This window comes from Limanda limanda, chromosome 15 (genome assembly GCF_963576545.1).
Source record: "Limanda limanda chromosome 15, fLimLim1.1, whole genome shotgun sequence".
NCBI lineage: Eukaryota > Metazoa > Chordata > Actinopteri > Pleuronectiformes > Pleuronectidae > Limanda > Limanda limanda.
The window spans coordinates 336,446-357,315 of record NC_083650.1 but is presented as its reverse complement, the minus strand read 5'-3'; the positions used below and the strand labels follow the sequence as shown (position 1 = coordinate 357,315).

Below are 20,870 nucleotides of genomic sequence, written 5' to 3'. Positions count from 1 at the left end.
CATCGCCATGCCTTGATCGCGTTTCTCTGTTCCTCTTTCAAAATTAATGCGCTGTCGATGTCTTCTAAAACAGACTCGATGGCAGCATCTACACATCTCAGCTCTCCAGCGGCAGGCATGTTTGTTGAAAACGAATTCAACCCAAGCGCTCTTTGGTTACTGTTGATCATCTGTCCATCATCGTTTAAAGCCCGCCCTGACAATTTGATTGGTCCGAACAGCTTCTGTTTGGGCATAGTTTCTCCCCAACGGAGCGACTCCAGACCGAACTTCCAAAACATTTTGTGGGCGGGGCTAAGTTCGTCTGGCACCCAGGCTAGTGATATATATGTTAATGATAAACAATAACGTAGTATGGCCCTCAAAGGATGTTGTGAAAATTTACATGGCCCTTGATAGAAAAAAGGTTCCCCAACCCTACCTTAGAGAGAAACTATAAGTTCTCACCTCAGAAAATGGTTGAGGCTACTGGAGATTCTGAGCACCATTTCTCTCTATTAGCTTAATCAATCAGTTACAACTGCAAAATGAACGAGTGAAATGCTGTAGTCAAGTGACTGGAAGGTTACCAGAGTCGGAATCAAGGTGAAGAGTAGCAGAACACGATATACAGTGGAAGCAGGCAGAGTCAATGCTGTACCAAAGCAGGGTTGAGATCTTTTAGAACTTCCCAGATTGACACTGCTGAATTTCCTTGTCCAGTTGGTGTACAAAATGCTTCCCAGCCTGTTAATTCTCAGAAACAAAGCTGCGGCACGAGTACGCCTGCAGTGCGCCAAATGTGTATGCCTAGACCACATCATGAGTTGCTGCCATAAGGGACCAGAAGAGGGCTGATATCATAGCATACTATGCAAAACTACCACATACATAATCCATTAAAAATAAAATACACAATCACTGAACACACACAGAATTGACATAGTTAAACAGGGGACTTTATTTACTTCCTTGACTGACACTGCTCCAACAAAGCAGACACAAATCTGAAAGGGGAATAGAGAAATACATGGAGTACACATTGTTCAACAATGAAGACGTTAATTTAGCGTTCCAGATTTACCTTGTTAAACATGTGTGTCAACACAGTTGACACAGTTCAGACAGATCATCTGTTGATTACAGAGTGATAAATAGCACTTGCATTAGAGAAACTACTAGATACAAATTGTAGTCAAATCCAAGCCCTTTTCTGAGGAGCACTTGGGTTTTCATTCTCAGACGACTGAACCATGCTCATCCTCGAGACTATCGACCACATCTTCTAACTTTAGTCACAAAAACACAGCACAAACTTCCACCTCAGTGATGTGAGGGATGTTTTAATATGACTGGTGACACGTGTTTGGGCTATGTGCATTGTAATGACCACCAGCGTAAAACAAAAGCCCTTTGCTTTGATATACCCAAGTGTGTGTATTCGTCATAACTCCCGGAGTCTCTGATGAAAGAGGAGCATTCGTTTGTAAAGCCTGTTATTCATTATGCAACATTTATCTGTGTTCTGACTATCGGCAGATAACATGGGCATTTCCTGAACCAACATCTTGTGTAATACAGCTGACAGATTGAAGAAACGTCAGACTGTCAGCAGCTCGATGGTGTCATGAGATTTTCGTCAGCCTTGGTAATAGCACTTAGGCACGTTGTTTCGAATCACATCTAAGTATTTTACCATTTTTATTTCATTCTTTCCCGATATGATTCATATTGTTTTCTAAAGGTGGTTATGACACAGTCAGACATATAACTGAACTCATGATTTTTGGTTGATGTATTTTTTAGGAAGACCTTCAGTATATCACCGCACTGAGACACAGATGCTTGGTGAAAATGGCTAATTTGGGGCAGAGTCTGCCGCCGACAACATCTAAAACACAGAATTGAACTGAAACACCAATAACAGTAAATCAATTGTAAATCAAATGATACTGACACACATAGACTGGCTGAATCAAAGACTGTACAATACACACGAAAAAATTTCTTGATGCTCAGTCTAGGCCAGGGGTCGACAACCTGCGGCTCTTCAGCCCCCCTGAAGGGTTCCCTGTACAGTGTTGTGCATTTCACGCATAATTTTTGTGAACTTAACGAATCAGTTTTTATATGATGAATGTGAGAGAACGTCACGTTCAAGTTAATTTTTTTTAAATCATCATCGTATCAGGCCGTCATGAAATACCAGACAGTGCGCACATATTCCTGCCCCGGGGCTCTGCCCTGCTCACTCGCTCAGAGAGACACAGTGAGATCAGAGCTCGTTCACGTGTACGTGCTCACTGACCGGCTGCTTCTTAACAGTGGAAACAGTGAAAACTTAATTATGCGTGGACAGATTCATTTTTTTTCACTGCCAACGATGCTGGCTTACATGTATGCTTGATATGTGGGGAGGAATTAGCAAACAACAAAAAATGTAATGTTATAAGACATTTTGAAAACAAGCACACAGCATTTGCTGAAAAGTACTGAGCTGGAGATGAGCGAAAAAGCATAGTTCTGTGTTTCATTTATTTCAAAGTAGGCCTACACATGCCAGTGTATTTTGTTCTCCTCTTCATAAGAATTTTGTGTTTTCCGTAATTCATTATTATCAGGCTCCAGCAGTAAGTCGTTAAAGACTCTGCAGCTTGTCCAAAATGCCGCAGCACGTGTCCTGACGAGAACCAAGAAAAGAGAACACATTTCCCCAGTATTTGCATCGCTAGATTGGCTTCAGGTTAAATCTAGAATAGAATTTAAAATTCTCCTCCTCACCTTCAAGGCCCTTAATAATATGGCGCCATTTTACCTTAAAGGGGACATATTATGCCCATTTTACCACAAGTTGATATGGTTCCTTGGGGTCTTAATGAAATGTACTTTGGTCAAAATACCACAAGGATCATTTAAAACAGCACCCTTTTTACCCTGTCTAAAACAGCCCTCCTCAGAATGACCTGTTTTGAGTGCCTGTTCCTTTAAATGCTAATGAGCCAGCTCCCCCCTCCCCACTGCTACATGAGTAAAGGTCCATCTGTAAAGTAAAATGTTATCTGACTCAGATCTGTAGCGGAACATGGAGGTTTTTAAAGAAATTGATCATCCAGGCTCTTCCCCCTGGGACCCGATGGGAGGGTCGGGTCAGGGGTCGCGGATTGAAACACTGCCACACCGGCACGGCCCCAGATGTTGGTCCGTGATCGCCCTGTCCGTCTTAAGCTCCGTGGCTTGTGTGTCCGCTATCAGTTGCTTGTGCGCCTTCATCTACCCCATACTGAAAGGTAATGCATGTCATGTAGGCACGTGGTCGTGATTTGAAACTTTTAATAACTATCAAGTCACTTTGTGGACGTTTTTCTTGGCTATTAGGGCCCCAAGCAGATCTGTGCGGATCTATGCAGCCGACCACAGCGCATCTTGAGTGCCTCATTTGCTTCATGCTGCTAGCTAGCTATTCCAGGTGTATCCGAGGTTTGCAAAAACAAAGTGAAGTGCTATGGCAAATATCGTATCTATAATTAGTGTAGGGGGTGTAATGTGTCCCCTTTAAAGAGCTGTTAGTACCTTATCAACCCACTAGAGCACTCCGCTCCCAGACTTCAGGCTTACTTGTCGTCCCTAAAGTCTGTAAAAGTAGAGTAGGAGCCAGAGCTTTCAGCCATCAAGCCCCTCTCCTGTGGAATAATCTCTTACTTTCAGTTCGGAAAGCAGACTGCATCTGTACGTTTAAGAGTAGGCTTAAAACCTTCCTTTTTGATAAAGCTTATAGTTAGAGCTGGTCCATGCTTGTCTTAGACCTGCTCTTAGATATGCTGCTATAGGTCTAGAAGTTCTGGGGACACATGACACACATTTTAGTAGTTTTTCCTTACTCTTGTTGAGGGTTAAGGACAGAGGATGTCACACCATGTTAAAGCCCTATGAGACAAATTGTGATTTGTGAATATGGGCTATACAAATAAAATTTGATTGATTGATTTGATTGAAAAGCAAGTTTCAGGCTTCACATTGTTGAGCAAAGCCACTTCAGCTGATTAACTTCAGCCTAAGTGAGAACAATCACTCGTCGCATCATTTCAATGCAAGGAGCAGTGCAATAATTACGCCCTTAGAGGTTCCACCATTCGTCCAAGCTTCATCTTGCTTGTACTAAACTTGGCGGCTTTTAAAGGACTTATTCCCCTACATAATATGAACATATCTACCAGCTATTATGATAATTGGAAGATGTTGACAATGTTTGTGTGCGTGTGTGTGTGTGTCAGTGTGAGAAGGAGAGCTGTTGAAAAGGGAAGAGTAGAGCCAGGAGATGCTGACTGAATCAATGTACATAGATTTACAGTGAAATTTAGAAAAACATTTGAGTCAGAATTCATATTGCGGCAATTTATTTGTATTTAATCCGGCAGTAACGTTGCTAGAACAATCTCTTTTTCAAGAGATACTTAAGAACAAGGAAACATTCAAAACAACAAAAACAGCCCAACAATCAAAAAAAATTCAAAACAGCTCCATAAACAGGATCGACAATAGGAATTAATAAAAACACATTTACAAGAATCTCTGAAGTGTTGATAGGGCTGCATGACGGTGGACTGCACAATACATTTAGCTGTGTACTTCCAGCAACAACAGAGTTCTCTCTGTGAGGTAAAAGAGACCTAAAGATTGTGGATTATGGAGTAGGATTTTATGATCAACTATATGAAATTCCTTAGAGAGATCAATGAGGAGGGCAGTACATAATTGTTTTTTATCCAAGGAGACAATATTATCAGTTACTGAAACCACAGCTGTGATTGTGCTATTTGTATATATGTGGACGAAAACCAGCTGTAGTAAATTCAAGTCAATAAAAGTGTGTAGTTTTCAATTAATGATTGATGTAGTTTTGCTCAGAAAGGTAGTTTCTGACCAAAACTGGATGGTAGACGCCAGAGACATCAGGTTTTTTCTCATCACTTTCTCATGAAGGTAGAGTCACGCCAGTAAATTGGGGACCGATTCTTCAAACTTAAAAAAAACATATTGCTCCTGTCATCCAAGTGTCTGTAAGCCACGACATTCAAATTCAACTCCAAACATGTTGTTATCCTAATGCCCGCTACCGGAAGTAGTGATGCTACTGTTTGCAAATGTGAATGCGGCTCCAAAGGAGGATATCATAGGCCTTTTAGGCCTATGGACAATTCAATGACACAACAGGAGCAGTATTGATTTTATATTAATTAACTGAGTAATATAATTATATCAAATTTTTTTTACGCGTTAAGAATCGGTCCCCTGTTACTTCAATTGTATTGGATTTGGCTTCAACGCTGTTTACCCTTGAAACTTCAAAAGTGTTTTGTGGACTCAAACACTTCACACACTCCTCCATCGGCGCTGTGGTGAGCAGATAATAGGTGAATTATCATTTCAATTTTCGCTGAACTATCTATTTAATAATATAAACTAATAATTTAGCCTTCCTTATCATGCTGGTATAGATTTTTTCTTTGGTAATTTGTTAGAGCTGTTAGAGAAGCAGTGCAGGTTAAAATCACTCTTAAATTCATGCAGTGACCTGGGGCCTCATTTATAAGTGCACTTAGAATTCAGAAAAAAAGTGAGCATGCGCACAAAAATCGAAATGGCATACCTGAAGGCTCTGTTCCCTTTATAAATCACACTCTACCTGGAATTGTGCGTACAAAAATCTGCTTCATATTTCTCCCTCGACAAACTCACATTCAACCATGAATGGTCTTTGCAAAGAAACTTTTAATTTAATAGGATAATATTAAATTATCCTGCAAACAAATGGGTTCTATGGTGAATCATGGCATCAAGCGATGAGAAGAATAAGGACAACACCAACAACCATCTGTTGCCGACATTGAGGTGTCTGTGAGTGAGGTAAAAGAATAAAAGAAGACACACTGAGTGATAACGTGTTGCTGCTGCTCTTAACGCAGTAAGTCAGAGTGAGTATGACAGAGAGGACAGTACTTGAAATAAAAAAAAGTGGTCAGATTTAAAGGTGGAGGCAAAAAATAATTGTTTTTCATCGTCAGAATGTGATGGGACTTCTTGTATCGCTAATACTTATATTAATCATCCAACCTGCAGGATTATTGAATTCCCAGATTTTTAAAATCTATAAAATTTAACAGAATCAATTATTTCCAAAAGGAGCTTTAACAAGAACGGTAAAAAAAATGTACTGTAAATCATATCACACACAGATCTGTTGGCTAGCTTCCAGAGTGGTGAGTCATTCGAATCATATAATCAATTTTATTACAGTATGCTGAAGTTTATATCTTCTATTCTTTTTTCCTCTTTAATTTTTAAACATTTAATATTGGAGTTTAATCATTGCTGTAAGCTTTGCCCTTGCTAAACAATTGCAATATATAGATTAATTGAAAGATAAGTTGTGGACATTGAATTATGCTCAGTATGATAGTAAATGTATTTCTTTGGTGATTTTAAACAATTTACTGATTCTTAAAGGTTACTCTGCCAATCATTATTGAACAATTACTCAAAAGGCTATTCACAATTCGACTATCTCAGTGGAAGCAGGGTAGACACTGTGATGTAGTCAGTTAGAGGCGTGTCTCCTCGCCACCAGTTTAAACAAGATTTTGTGAATCTCTTTTTGAGTTAATCTCTTAGGAACCTGAGACTCTGACCCTTTAAATGAAGAGCTGGACAGTAACTCCTGTATAGGGTTACACTGGGATCTAACACCATTTATCCAGATGTGGAGTTGGCGTTTGTGACTGAATTTTACTTTACCAAAACAGGGGGCAGGGAGGGGAAGCACAATGCAAGTGGACCAGTGCGGCAGCAGCGGTCAAGCCAGGCGAGCACAAACTCCCGAAGGAGTAGCAGACAGCATGAGCTGGGGAGAGGGCTCAGGTATTGTTGAAGGAAATCACTGAGGAAACACTGAGAGTTCTAAACTGGTGTGACTTTACTGCATTGGTTAACATTGCATGTATCACGTCATGATAAACCAGCCTCTTGTGCCGCCCTCTCTGCATTTTGTGACATAGGCAATAGCCTATGTGGCCTATGCCCCTGTGAAGTAGGGTGTATGTGAGTGTGTGCATGCAAGCGATGTCTGCATAAGTCAATGGTACATGTCCATGTTTAGAGATACTAAAGGATAAGGTATTAATACTATAGTAATAATAAATATTATGTAATATCAACATCATTATAATAGTAATAATAAACCAATATGATATGGTATAAATACTGGAGCTATCACCATTAGTGTATATATATATTCGCAAAACAGAAAACAAAAAATAAATTAAAATTAAACCCCAAAAAGCAAAAAGAAGAAAATTATTCATTATTTTATTTAATTATTCGACTAGGCAACTGAGGAGGTAAGGTAGGGCCCCCCCATCTAGACCCCAGTACCACAGCTTTGAGCCACGGTTGGAGACAGGCGAAGCTGGTCAGCAAATTTTAAGTCAATCGGACATCTGGTGTGAGGGACGAGGCATTCCACAATTTCCAGTTAGTTGGCCAACTTTCATACTTCTCACATCAAATTGGGTTGTAGCAACAGAGAATAAACAATTACTACAAAGGCAGTCCCCTTGTAAAACCACATTTATATTAACTACATCCAGATATTTACTTGGAACTGCACCGAATTGCACACACAATTAACAAATACCAATCCCTCAAAAAACAAGATTGTTTTTCATCAAGAGCCATTTATTATTTTCTAAAAAATGTAAGAAACAGGATTGATGACCAGCTATGTAAACAATCTATGATGGATATTCATTAAATGAGCTATCGTATTATGTTACTATTCCAGCATTTCCTTGAGAATTGTGTTTGTGTGCAACTGCTTTTGTTGCTTGTGTGCGTGTTGCCTCGTCTTTGTCGCTCTTCACACACAAACTGACAGTCACATTTATTTAGTGATTAATCTATGGTGTCAGATCATGAGTCCAGATCGTTCTGGTGCACACAAAATGTTGGACTTTTTAAAAATGTGTTTGAATGCATGTCTCATAAACTCTCAGGCGAATCAAACAAATAGAGAGTAAACTTCAGTACTATTCAGGTCCTAATAACTTCTGATTAGTGTTTGTGTTTATTGTGAGTAAGTGTAAATGAGCGCACGGTAGCGGGGAAGAGGGGTGTGAGGACAAAACATTTGCTTACCGTATAGGGATATATTTTTAAGAAATATATACATTTTGAACTCAAAAGTGCAGAGGTGCTACAGACAGGTGAAAAAGGAAAAACCTGAGGCATGAATGGTTTGTTGTAAAATATGTAAATATGCTATGACTTCTAAATCATCAGAACTGAATCCAATTAAAAATCCACAGGGGATTACGACATGCTTGACAGTAATCTCCATCATAATTATAAAAACAACAAATGAACAAATTAGGAAATATCTTTTGGAAGATTGGTGTTCATTACCCCTGTTTAGTTCAAATACTTTGAGAATCTATACACAGTTGCACTGAGGCTGCTTTGACATGGGGCCCTGAGGGCACAAAACCTTATCGAGACATTTGACATTGCTTTTTCTTTTCTCACCCATCTGAATATAAAATACACAATATTTAATGGGTTAAGCTACTATTCATTTCATCTTCTAATAACTAAATTCATTTTGATAAATCAAATAATCAAAATCTTGATTCTGAGCAAAAACTTACCTCAATGTGGGACTTATAGCAACAGACCAAACTCTGTCATACATGGGAATTGTGTCTCTGGGGCTGTTGGAAGTCAAGGTCCAAATCTGGAGAAATTATATATATATGATTATGTACATGCATACATCAAATAATATGTACATGAGACATACTAGGGGTGGGAGGCGCAGCAGTGTACTAGTCAACACCAGTGTGATAGACATGAATTGTGCAATACCTTATACAGCATATCTTATAGCAAATAAAAAAGTAAAACATAATCGATCAATCAAGCTTCATGCCAGGTGCATGGTAAAGGGGGAGCAGCCCAACTGATCAATTAAACCGCTAGAAAGTTCTTCTTAAAAGTCACCATTAAAGCTTGAATAGATGATTCGAATGTTAGAACCAGACAGGGACAACAAGGTGGCCACAGAAGAGGAGACTCTGTGGTGTGCTTTTAAATCAACCCACACAGAGCATGCTTAAGTATTGTGCAAGAGTACGGCTCAGATCGCATTTTTCTGTCTGCAGACCTGCATGTCCCCATCAGCGGCGACACTTGGAATCTTTACTCCTGATCGAGAGCCATTGCCTGCAGCTTTCTGCAGTGAGCAATGATTATTTTATGGTCTGGCACAGGGCTTGTCTGCAGCCAACCTCCACATGGCCAACTAGCGTGTTTCTCTCCCTCAAATATCATGTCTACATAGGGCAGCCTTTCCCTCATAAGCCTCATCAACAGCACCCTCCCTGTCAATTCTTTGAAGTAGATCACACGCAGGGTGTTGGACCAGAGTATTAGGTCTGGTCTTAGGTTGGTATTGACAATATGTTATGGGACTGTAAGCTGCTTGTCCACGTCCACCAACATGTCCCAGTCTCGGGCTTGCTCATCTGACCACTCCTGGAAGCATATCCTGCTTGCTTCCATTCCCCACAGGTCCTTCCAGCTGACCTTCCTTTTCTCTCTGCTTTCCCTTTTCATCCTCTGCCCCCGTCTTGCTTGAGTGACAGCATTTGCACATCTTGCAACCACTTTCTTACGCCAGATTACAACATTTCCACCACTCTACAAGAGTTGCCATGTTCCACAGGGGTCTACTCTGAACTAGTCCCAGACCTCCTGTTCCTGCTGATGCTTGACTTTGATGGATTCTGACCAATGTGATCTTTTCTTCAAGTGTCCCTAGCAACCGTCTGGTGCATGGTGCTGTTTTTGTCAGGGTTGTCATGTCGTCCATGTAGGTAGTGAGAGGTGTTAATCGCACCCCTGACTTAGTAATACCATGACAGGCCACCTTCAAAAAAGAATACTGTGATATAAATCTTTAGTCATGTTGCCCACTCCTAGCACATACTACTTGAGATTAGTGTATTTTATGATGAACTGAATCTGAGGTGTCATTAAATTGCTAATGTTTCAAAGCAATGTAGTTTATATTCTTCAGTCGTATTCTTTGTGAAACAAACACGACTAGCATCACATGACTAAATCTGAATTGAGGTGTGCTCACCCGGGTTGTTTGGTCTCTGGAACCACTGATGATGAGTCCGTCTTTCGAGTCTAGGCAGTTGACTTCCTGTTTATGACCTGATAACTCCACCAACCAGTCAGTAGTCCTGCTGTGGGCCAGGATCTTGCCATCACTGTCAGACAAAGGACATTTAGAAGGCACAGGTTTGTATTTATTTCAAGATATTTGTGATGTTTTCAATTTATTGGGTTATTATATTTTTCTTCTATATCCACAGCTCAAATCAGTTCTCCAGGCGTAGTTCTCATAGCATCAACCTTTACTCAGTCTTTTAAAAGTTAGGGTTAGGGGTAACCAAGCAGAGGTACCGGGGAAGACACCAGAGAGGGATGCACAACTCCACTGCCCAAGGCACAGTGAACTGAGCCGGGGAATGGACCAAAGGACTCCGGACACTTCCACTGCTTGGGCCAGAGTGCGCACAGCCCAGCTACAGCACCACCATGCCAGGACAGACATCAAGTCAAACATACACAGCTCCAGTTAGTCCGATTACAGTGTTAATTTTGGTTCTTTTCATACATGTTTGGACAGTAAACTTTTTTTTAATCTAAATTTGTTACCGGCTTGTTCCTAATTTACTGCTCCTCTCACTATCTGTCACTCTGTACACTGCTTAACATACAGAAGTAAGGTAACGGCCGTTACAGGCTCACAGATACACAGAGTATCATTATAGTTCCAGAACTTGAAGGAAAGGATGATTTGTTTGAGATGATGCAACAATATCAACACTGATCAACACATAATGATTAATACTTTTCTTCAATGAGTCAAATCTTTCTTCATAGCTGCGCATTCATTCATAATTCAACTTGTCTCTTGCGCTGACACACAAACAGTGTGATTGGTGCAGTGCGCAGAGTGAATGAGGGAGACACAGAGACGAGCAGTGGGAGCGTGCCTATGTCCCAACAGCCCAATGTTCCCACAGCCCTATATTCCCACAGCCCTATGTTCCCACAGCCCAATGTTTCCACAGCCCTATGTCCCACATTTCTAATATTCATTACAAAATTAGGCCCTATGTTCCTACAGTTCCCACATTTCTACCCCTACCTGATAGTTAAGGCTTCACCACTCCATAGCTGGTGAACCCTAACCCTAAACTCTCTTGAGCTCAACACCGCTTACCCTAACCCTAACCTCTAGAGCTCAACACCGCTAACCCCAATCCTAATCCTAACCCTAATTTTCAGAAAAATCTACAAATGTGGGAACAAAGGGCTGTTGGAACATCGGGACTAATTTTTCAAAATAAATCTGGGAACATAGGTCTGTGGGAACATAGGGCTGTGGGAACATAGGGCCTGATTTTCAAAATTGTCAGTGAAAAAAAAATCCTTAGAAATGTGGGAACATAGGGCTGAGGGAACATAGGGCTGACCCCGGAGCAGTAAATTGCTGACAGAGCCGGTAAAAAAACTTAAAAAACGTTTCCATCCAAACTGCCTTGGGGGAGCTGAAGGTCCCTGGGTCTGTGCGCTGGTACCGTGCCCTGGTGCCATGCATGGCTATCTGGGTTCGGATTCTGCACTGATCAGAAATACGGTTGGCTTGATCACGCTCTAGGGTTGAGTCGCATGGTCTTGCTCTCTCTCTCTTTGTTTAACGTATACTCTCTCGTTAGCTCTCACTCACGTTTACATACCGAAATTTGCCACTGATTGATTAAACATGAATCGTTACCCGGTAGTATCAACGTATTTTGATTGGTAACTTTAGAGGTACCGCTTTAAGAACCCAACCCTACTAAAACAGGGCTGTAAAGGCTAGAATAGCTGCATTGGTTTAAATGGCTCATAACTCTGTGTCCAGATAGGGCTGCGTATGGGTCTGAGTCATAGTATGGTCCATGTCCTGCCAATTAGATTAGTATAATCTTTTTAAAAACCACTAAACAGCAACTCTGCCTGTTTGTGCCTTCAAGATCATTATTTCTCCTTCCTGTCCTGCCCTCCCCCTATCACTAAGCCTAGACCTGCTGTATACAAAATGTGGTCTGACATAATGCTAGTAATGATTAGGGTAAGGCAGTGGTTCTCAAAGTGGGGGGCGCGAACACTCTCCAGGGGGGGCGCGGTGTCATAGACGGCGAAAAAAAAAAAAAGACCGCCGACCTGTCACTGGTTAGGGAAAGCTCCCTCAGTGGCGAAATGCAAGGGGCTGGACTGACACAAACAAATCAAATACTGTTTCATTCCTGATCCACCAATCAAAAGAGGAGTGTTATCATTTGAACGCGAGTTGCACGTACGCTTCCGAGTATAAAAGTAACCGCAGGCATGGTCAGCGCTCACCCTCACTGAGACGACACCCTGCAGAGTTTGTGCGATTGCTCTTGTTTCCTCTATCATTCAGATATTCATTGCTTTATAAACAGTCTTTTTAAAGACTCACTCTTTCCTTAGTAATACCTTACTGCACTTGCAGTAGGCCTATTCCTAGCCTAATCTAAGGAGTAATTTGCTCCACAGTCTTTTTAGAAAGCTTGTAGCCCCAAGAGCTAGCCTTCTAGCTAGCTAACTTCTTCCAACTGCAGCTAGCCCTTTTCCCCTTAACACCTACCTTTACATCTTCAATCATCCACCACATCCATTATGGTGATAATAATGATGATTATTATAATAAGAAAGCATGCAGGCTCACATAGCTGCTAATATTAATAGCCTACGAATAGGCCTACTACTACTGATCATAATCATAATAATAATAACAATAACAATAATAAATAGTAATAATAATTGTCTGTATGGGCCTAACAAAAACAATAGCCTAACCTTGACATGTCAGGCGTATCAATAACAATATGCTATCTATCTATCTATATATGGTGGTGTAGTTAAGGGGGGGGGGCAACTACCCCTAACCAGCTTTGGGGGGGCCCAGCATGCAAAAGTTTGAGAACCCCTGGGGTAAGGGGTTAGCGCTATATAAATTAAGTTGACTTGACTTGTGCACACAGCCGACAACTCGCTTTTGGGACAACTCATTGAAGTAGTGGTCCAGCCAGAACTGTGAATTGAAGTGAATCAAAAAGAAAGAGACATGAACAGTCACTATCCAACATGACAGAGCTTGAGAGAATCTGCAAAGAAGAATGGCACAAATCCCCAAAACAAAGCATACACAAATCACGGTATTTCTACATTGTCCTTTTGGAGGGGGGCTGGGAGAGCCTCCTCACCTGCACCACAGAGGATCAATCAGCGCAGGTGAGAGCTGTTAGCTGATTGGTCCTTGTGCTAAAGAGGCAGCATCGGAGCTGCCTCAAGGACTCAGACACCCGAGAGACACCCTGACTGAGCTGCAAAGCTAGTCTGCTTTAAGTTGAAGTTTATTTATGTTTGTTAAATTTGTCTGATTTAATAAATATGTTAAAAAACGAATGGTTCGTCTCGGGTTGCTGTGGTGAGAGCCACTTGGTAAGGTCTACTGCACCATTCCTATTTCAGCTTCTACTACTTTTTCATCCACTGTAAAAGAACTACAGAGATTTTCAATCTATTTGAAACATATCGCCATAGCAGCAAACGTCACTTTTTTAAACAGCAAATCATCTCAATAGGTTTATGGATAAATTACTAATGAGTCACAAAATTGTTTAATAACAAACAAATGATTACTTCAGTGTCTGATTGTGATGTTCTGCAATGACGTTGTCCATGCCAGATCAAATCAGAAGAAGAACAAAGAGAACATGATCTACCTTCCACCACTTATCAGGTGAGAGTCCGTCAGAACAAAGTGGCACACATCAGCATTGTGGCCTGAGTAGATTTCAAATGGGTTACGCTGCAACCTCCCAGAGTCTTGGTGCAACTGGTAAGCTCCAATATCAGCAGCCTGAGATAGAAAGAGTACATCCCCATCCAACTCCAACCATGGTAACAGCCTGAAGACAAGATATTAGAAATTTACAAGATTTAGAAGAAATGTGTATAGTTTAACTACCAAATAAACACCCTGATATATTAAAATAAAGTATGCAAAGAATATTTTATTTTTGTTAAAAGAATATTTCAACATTAAAGGAAATGCAGAGCTCGAATCAGGTTAGTCTAGCCAAGCTCTATGACGAATCCCCCCACAGAAGTACAAGACAGAGTTTGAGCCTTCAAACAGTGAGCTCAAAAACAAACTTACTTTGTTTTCCATTTGAGAGGAATTCCTCTTTTACAGACTCCATCACACCAGTTTTGTGCTAACTTCACTCTCTCCTTCAGTGGTATGTGAGGATATCTGCAATAACAGAGAGTACCGAACATGACTATTTACAGTAGGTTTTGGGGGCTACATTTTAAGTATGAGTTATTTTTAACAGGCCAATTTGACCCTTTGAAACCATACCCATCATATCGATTCAATAGTATGCAAAAACCTGAAATTTTTTCCATTCCATTGGTTAGTCTGCTAATATTATGACATTGGGTGAGAGACAGGGTACACTGTGTCTGTTATCAGTCTAGCCAGGACAGACATATAGAGACAAACAATCATTCACACCTAAAATAATTTTGGGATCCCAAATTAAACTGCACTATTGCAGTGCCTCTTCTAAACCTGCCTGTTTTATGACTGGGAGCTACTTCAGTATTATTCCTTGTCATTAGTGAGTCCTCAAACAGTTTTATAATATACAGTCACTTTTTATTGTTTGTGTGCTGGACATTATGAGGAGAGCTTATGGTTCAGTCTATGGTACAAAGTGAAGTTGGTTAACTTTGCGTTTATCATACCTGGTTTATTTCTGATGAAGATTTTAGAGTCAACACTTTTCAAAAATATGAAAATTAATTTTCTGATGGTTAAAATGTTTGTCTGACTTCATGCAACGCTGCAAAACCTAACCAGGTCACGTTACCTTAAAGCCTCGTGGAAGGGAAACCGGCTGCAGTTAGACCATACAGTTGCTCTCCCCCACATACTACACCGAATTGGCAACCTTGTGTAACATCACCCATTGGTTTGTAAACTGCTGTTTTGAACCCGAGAGTTTCGAATTTGATCAGCATCATCTTGGTGATTTGGAGCCATGCTGAACCGGAAATTACCATATCTGGACAAAAAGGAGGAGCTGGGTCTGACCTCTGACCTCTCATCACAAGGACTGTATACATGCCCATCTACACCTGCTACTAACCACACCGAGCTCCTGACTGTGCTGAGAACTAGCTGCTAACAAAGTTAGCTTCCATCATCTGAGGTATTGTTAGCAATGTGTAAGTAATCTGAAAAGCCAGTGGAGCACATATTTCAGAGAAGTAATGAGTTGTAGCTGAAGTTAGTGTGTAAGCTAATATTAAATAGTGTTGTATAAAATATTTTCTAACACTGTTTTAATCTGCAGAACATAAAGAGTTGTGACCTAGGTGACTTCTGATGAAAAATGGCTCCTGGACGGCATCTTTGTCTCCATCAGTACAGTTGACCTACACAATGTAAAAACTGTTAAATGTAAGACCAGCTTGCGTTTCTCTAGGCTTTGGAGTTTACTCTTACGGTAAACAGATGACTGAATTAAGTGCTGGAAGACATATGTGAATTACTACTTTACCATTGCGCTTTTTCAATTTGAATATCTCTACCGTAAATTACACTCATTAAATATTAAGCACTAGAGATTCATTTTCCAACAGTGATCATGTCTACCTTGAACAATAACTGTATTTCGTTTTTTGTTGGATTTTAAATTATGATTTCTATGAAACTCTGTTTTACTTCTAATGATTCTATGGTGCACATCTGGTAAAAAGTAACAGCAGCAACATGCACAGTATTGTGTACATACTAAAACACTTTGATGAATAGTTATTGGAATTTATCACAGGCCATTTACATTTTGGGTTTAATCAAATTAATCATTGACAATTAAGAGTTAATACTGTCCCTACGTGTCTTATGACAATGAAAACATAAATTCAAGAAGGTGTCCTGTTTGATTGTTTATAAGGAAAGGGGTAAATGTGCAAAACCAGGCAAGTCACCGGTAATCAAAAAATTTACTCAGTAAAGTTTAATCATGTTGGGTACTTATGTTAAACACAAACTGTTCAATCACATATATATACATATATACTCAGGCTTCAAAATGTAAATAGAGTTTAAGTAAACACTTAAGAGTTTGTAAATCTAGCACATGACTGGAGAGAAGAGCTGAAGAGAAAAGAGAGGAGAGATGACTGGAGAGAAGAGCTGAGGAGAAAAGAGAGGAGAGATGACTAGAGAAGAGCTAAGGAGAATTTGATTGTTTGACAATTTCCTAAACATCCGTAAACTCTGCAGCGAAAATAGCAAACGCTACGAGATCGGTTGTTGTTCTCGTATCACTGACACCAGGGGAAGAAGAAAAAGTCCGAACCTATTGTGTCTGAAAGCTCCATTACATTTACATTTAATTTGTATTCAATTGTCCGTGTTCAGCACAACATATTCAGTAATCAGGTGCAGCCAGTGGTTACACAACACAGAAATACTGCGTGTCAACGAACAATGACAGGCTAAGCTTACACACACTTTGCTAACACACACTTATTACTGCACATCTTACATGTCCGTCCCGTCCCGATTGATCCCAGTGTTAAGAAACTCTTTGGCGATGCTCCTCCAGACAGTGTCGCGGTTTACAAAGCGGTAAATGCTTTTACAGACCTGAGAGAGGCGGGCGAGAGATTTGCAGTCCAAATAAGACAAGATATGGTAGAGGACGTCTTCTGGTAACTGTAGTATGAGCATAATGAGCCTAGTCAAGACGGACTTACACCAAACAAAATAAACACCTTCATTCAGCGGAAACCGGAAGCTGCTCTAGCAGTCAGCTGACAGCGTGGACGACGGTGAATCGTCACTGGGGGACCTGACGTAGTTTGACCCTGCCTGACGCCGGGTTTACACCGGACGAGGAAGCAACACCGAAGCGCCGGCGCTTGGTTGTTATTTTACCCTTAGATGCACGAGTGACTGGACCCTACACTCTTCCATAAGTGGGTCAAAAATGACCCATATTCGAATCAATGGGTTTTTATGCCATTTTCGTCATTTTGGTTAAATTAATCACTTGTATAATATTTAGTATTATATTAAGGAACACACAAGAATGATTTCATGTTTGAAATATCTTTATTTTTCACTTTTTAAAATTTTTGAAAAAAATAATTACCAAGAACAGTAATAGAAAAATGTGAACATCCATTGTGTGTGTGTGTGTGTGTGTGTGTGTGTGTGTGTGTGTGCGTGCGTGTGTGTGTGTGTGTGTGTAACTGTCCAGTCATTGACAGTTCCTGTCTCTTTTCCCTGTTTTGCCTTCTTATCTCATCACTGTATGCAGTTCAGACAAACTACCTGTTTCTGGCTGTGATAATTGCACACAGGTACATTGCATTTCCCACAACTATTGTTGACTTTGCGATCTTTGTTACTTGGGCAGATCTGACACCTCTTTCTCTTTGGTTGGCCCTGTCTGCTTCTTTCCTGTGGCTATGTTGTGGCTTTTGTCACCCCACACCTTCCCATTGCTTCAATAATCGGGGTTTGCAGTTGTGGGCAGCCTTCCAGTCGACTCCTCATATGTGGTGTGACAAGCTCCTTTGACAGCTCTTTGAGGAAGAGCCGTCGTGCATTGGTGATGCCGCTCTTGAATTCTGGGTGCTGAGCCGTGAAAAAGGTGTAGGCATTCATTTAAGGCTTGGCGCTGCGCTTACGCGTTGCTTTGGCGTCTTCAGCATCCGGTGTAAACCCGTTTTACTTATCGCACCGTCGATGAAACAAGAACAAAGACCGATCTAGCAGGATTTGTAATTATTGTTTCCGATGAACGAATGTTTAGGACATCCTCGTGTTTTTCAACAAATAATACAATGAATAACAAAGTTGACTGACAACTTTCTTTCAGCTGAAAATTAAATTTCAATTACTATAAAACTATAGTGTAAAGGGACCATGTGTATTGCATAAATCATCACAATAAAACACAAAATAAGGCACGCATTAAATTTCATAATAGAAACAGATACACTGCACGATGGTTACATAGCTGTTTTACTTAAAAAATTGTTGGTATAGAAGTCACACCAAGCAATATGCTTTTGCTTAAGATACAGTTCCCACCGGTTCTCTGCTGGTTCATTTTTAGGTACTGTTATTTAAAAGGCCTTAGTCACATAATAGGTTTAAAATTACCTTAATATTTTATTGTCTATAATCTTTTGATGGTATGTAGAAGACAGGAAACGCACAACGTGTTAAGTTTCGATTCTTCTTTCTACAGGAGACACTTCACTTCATCACATGTCCGCACTGACAGCTGTCGTATACGTGCAATGGCGGCGAGCAGGAGGCTGGCTAAGCACCGTAGCGATGAACAACGGCAACAAGTGCAACCTGGGCTCCGGCTACGACAGCCCGAAGGGAAACGTGCCGATCGGTGGAATCAGCACCAGCAGCAGCCCCACGAGCCTCATGAACAAGGAGAACAAGTTCCGCGACGGAGCCTACAGCGCGAGCGGGGAGCGGGGCGTGCAGCAGCAGAAGGCCGGCTCGCAGATCAACTCCACCCGCTACAAGACCGAGCTGTGCCGGCCCTTCGAGGAGAACGGCTCCTGCAAGTACGGGGAGAAGTGTCAGTTCGCTCACAGCTACCACGAGCTGAGGAGCCTGTCCCGCCACCCGAAGTACAAGACGGAGCCGTGCCGCACCTTCCACACCATCGGCTTCTGCCCGTACGGGCCCCGGTGTCACTTCATCCACAACGCCGACGAGCGCCGGCCCGCTCCGGCGGCCAACATGCAGCCGGGGGAGCCCCGGTCGACCCGCGAGCTGGGCGGCTACAGCCAGAGGGACAGACCCAAGCTCCACCACAGCCTCAGCTTCTCCGGCTTCTCCACCCACCACGGGCTCGAGTCCCCCCTGCTAGGCAGCCCCACGTCCCGGACCCCGCCGCCGCCCCACACCGGCTCCTCCTGCGCCCCCAGCTTCTACGACGAGGTGCTGTCCCCCAACTCTATGTCCTGCATCAACAGTGCCTCCGACATTCCTGTCATGATAACAACTTCTGTTATTTTTCCTGATCAACATGACATTTCAACAATGATCTCGCGGAGGAGAACACGCCCGCCGCGACGTCTCAGAACACGAACTCTCAGGTGCTTGTTGCAGATACAAGACATTTTTCCGCCCCTCAACACATGTACAGTCAATCAAAATATCTCTACCTTTGTAAGTGACCCCCAAGAATTTAGAAATAGAAAAGGGGTGGGTTTCCTACACTTAAACATAAGAAGTTTGTTGAGCCGTCACAAACTTGATCACATTAATATTTTAGTAAACCAAGCCAACCCTGATATATTGGTCATATCGGAGACATGGCTACATAAAGATATAGACGACCAAACAGTGTTTATTCAGGGATATAATATTTTCAGATCTGATAGGGCCAGCAGGGGTGGTGGTGTAGCTGTCTATGTTAAAAGCACTTATTCTGCTGCTATTTTAAACGCTGTATCAATCCCAAAATGCTTTGATTTCATTTCCCTAAAAATTGACCTTGGTCACAAAAATTCTATTATTGTCATTGGAGTTTACAGACCCCCTTGTGCCCCGACTATGGCCCTCAAAAAGATGGCAGAACTTCTTATTCCTCTTTCTGACTCAGAACTAATTGTGTTGGGTGATTTTAATTTAGATTGGTCAACTGATGCCTCCGAAGCTCTTAAGGAGCTGTCCTCTGACCTGCATTTTACCCAGCTAATTTCTGTGCCCACTCGTCCTAATCTGAAAGACTTTTCTAAATCAACTTTAATTGATCTAATTTTTTGCAACAAACCGGAAAAATATGTTGCAAATGGGGTTTTAGACTTGGGGATCAGTGATCATTGTCCCATAATATGCATCCGTGACATGAGGTTGCAGAAATGTGGTTCTTGGGTAGTAATGAAAAGGAATTTTAAGCTCTTTGATGAGCAGGCTTCTTACACGACCTTTTTTACAGCGACATAGCAGATACTGTCAAAATACCTGATGTTGATCTGGCCCTAAAACACTTCACCACAGCTTTCAACTTAATAGTTGACAAACATGTTCCCTATAAAAAATGCAGGACTAAGAGCAGAGTCAACCCTTGGTACTGCAATGAACTTGCAAAACAGCATTGTTCCAGGAACAAGGCATGGAATTTAGCAAGGCAGACAAATGACCATTCCCACTGGCTTAAATTTAGACAATTGCGAAATAAATGCACATCAGCAGTCAGGAGAGGGAAAGCCGATTTTTATTTGAAAAAATTCACTGAATCGTCCAATAGACCAGGTGATTTCTCGAAAGCAGTTAAAAGTCTAAAAGGAGAGCTCAGTTCATGCCTGCCTGCTAGCATTTTAGCAGACTCCACTGTTTTAACTGAACCCTCTGACATCTGCTCTGCTTTTAACAGACATTTTACTGCAGCCGGGCACCTTTTTGATAATACCGTGCATACTACTGATCTTCAAGCAGATCCCTGCACCCCCCCCCCCCCCCCCCGCTTTGCCAGTTCCACTTTCAGAAAGCAGCTTTAGTCTGACAACATTAGATTCAGTTCAGGTCTGCAATGCCCTGATCAAAATTGATCCAAAGAAAACGACCGGTGACGACAAGCTTGACCCTTTCTTTCTGAAAACCTCAGCTACTGTAATTTTTGAATATA

General features: G+C 41.4%; 2 protein-coding genes across 4 annotated transcripts in view; one reads left to right on the top strand and one right to left on the bottom strand.

Annotated features, from left to right (window-relative positions):
- fbxw4 (F-box and WD repeat domain containing 4) overlaps positions 1-16,992 on the bottom strand; it is a 66,429-nt gene extending 49,437 nt beyond the window's left edge. For 2 of the 3 annotated variants that reach the window (XM_061087627.1, XM_061087629.1), the window contains exons 1-5: positions 16,746-16,985; positions 14,342-14,437; positions 13,905-14,090; positions 10,175-10,307; positions 8,679-8,764 (exon numbers count right to left, since the gene is read on the bottom strand). In XM_061087627.1, the coding sequence (XP_060943610.1) occupies positions 8,679-8,764; positions 10,175-10,307; positions 13,905-14,090; positions 14,342-14,437; positions 16,746-16,930 (686 nt within the window). In that variant the 5' untranslated portion in view covers positions 16,931-16,985. Of the gene's footprint in view, positions 1-8,678; positions 8,765-10,174; positions 10,308-13,904; positions 14,091-14,341; positions 14,438-16,745 lie in introns of all 3 variants that reach the window. The other variant, XM_061087628.1, reaches the window with a different exon arrangement.
- Positions 16,993-18,466: 1,474 nt separating this feature from the next.
- Positions 18,467-20,660, top strand: LOC133020696 (uncharacterized). Its single transcript, XM_061087383.1, has one exon. The coding sequence runs from the start codon at positions 18,482-18,484 to the stop codon at positions 20,186-20,188; it is 1,707 nt and encodes a 568-aa protein (XP_060943366.1). The 5' UTR covers positions 18,467-18,481; the 3' UTR covers positions 20,189-20,660.
- Positions 20,661-20,870: the final 210 nt, after the last annotated feature.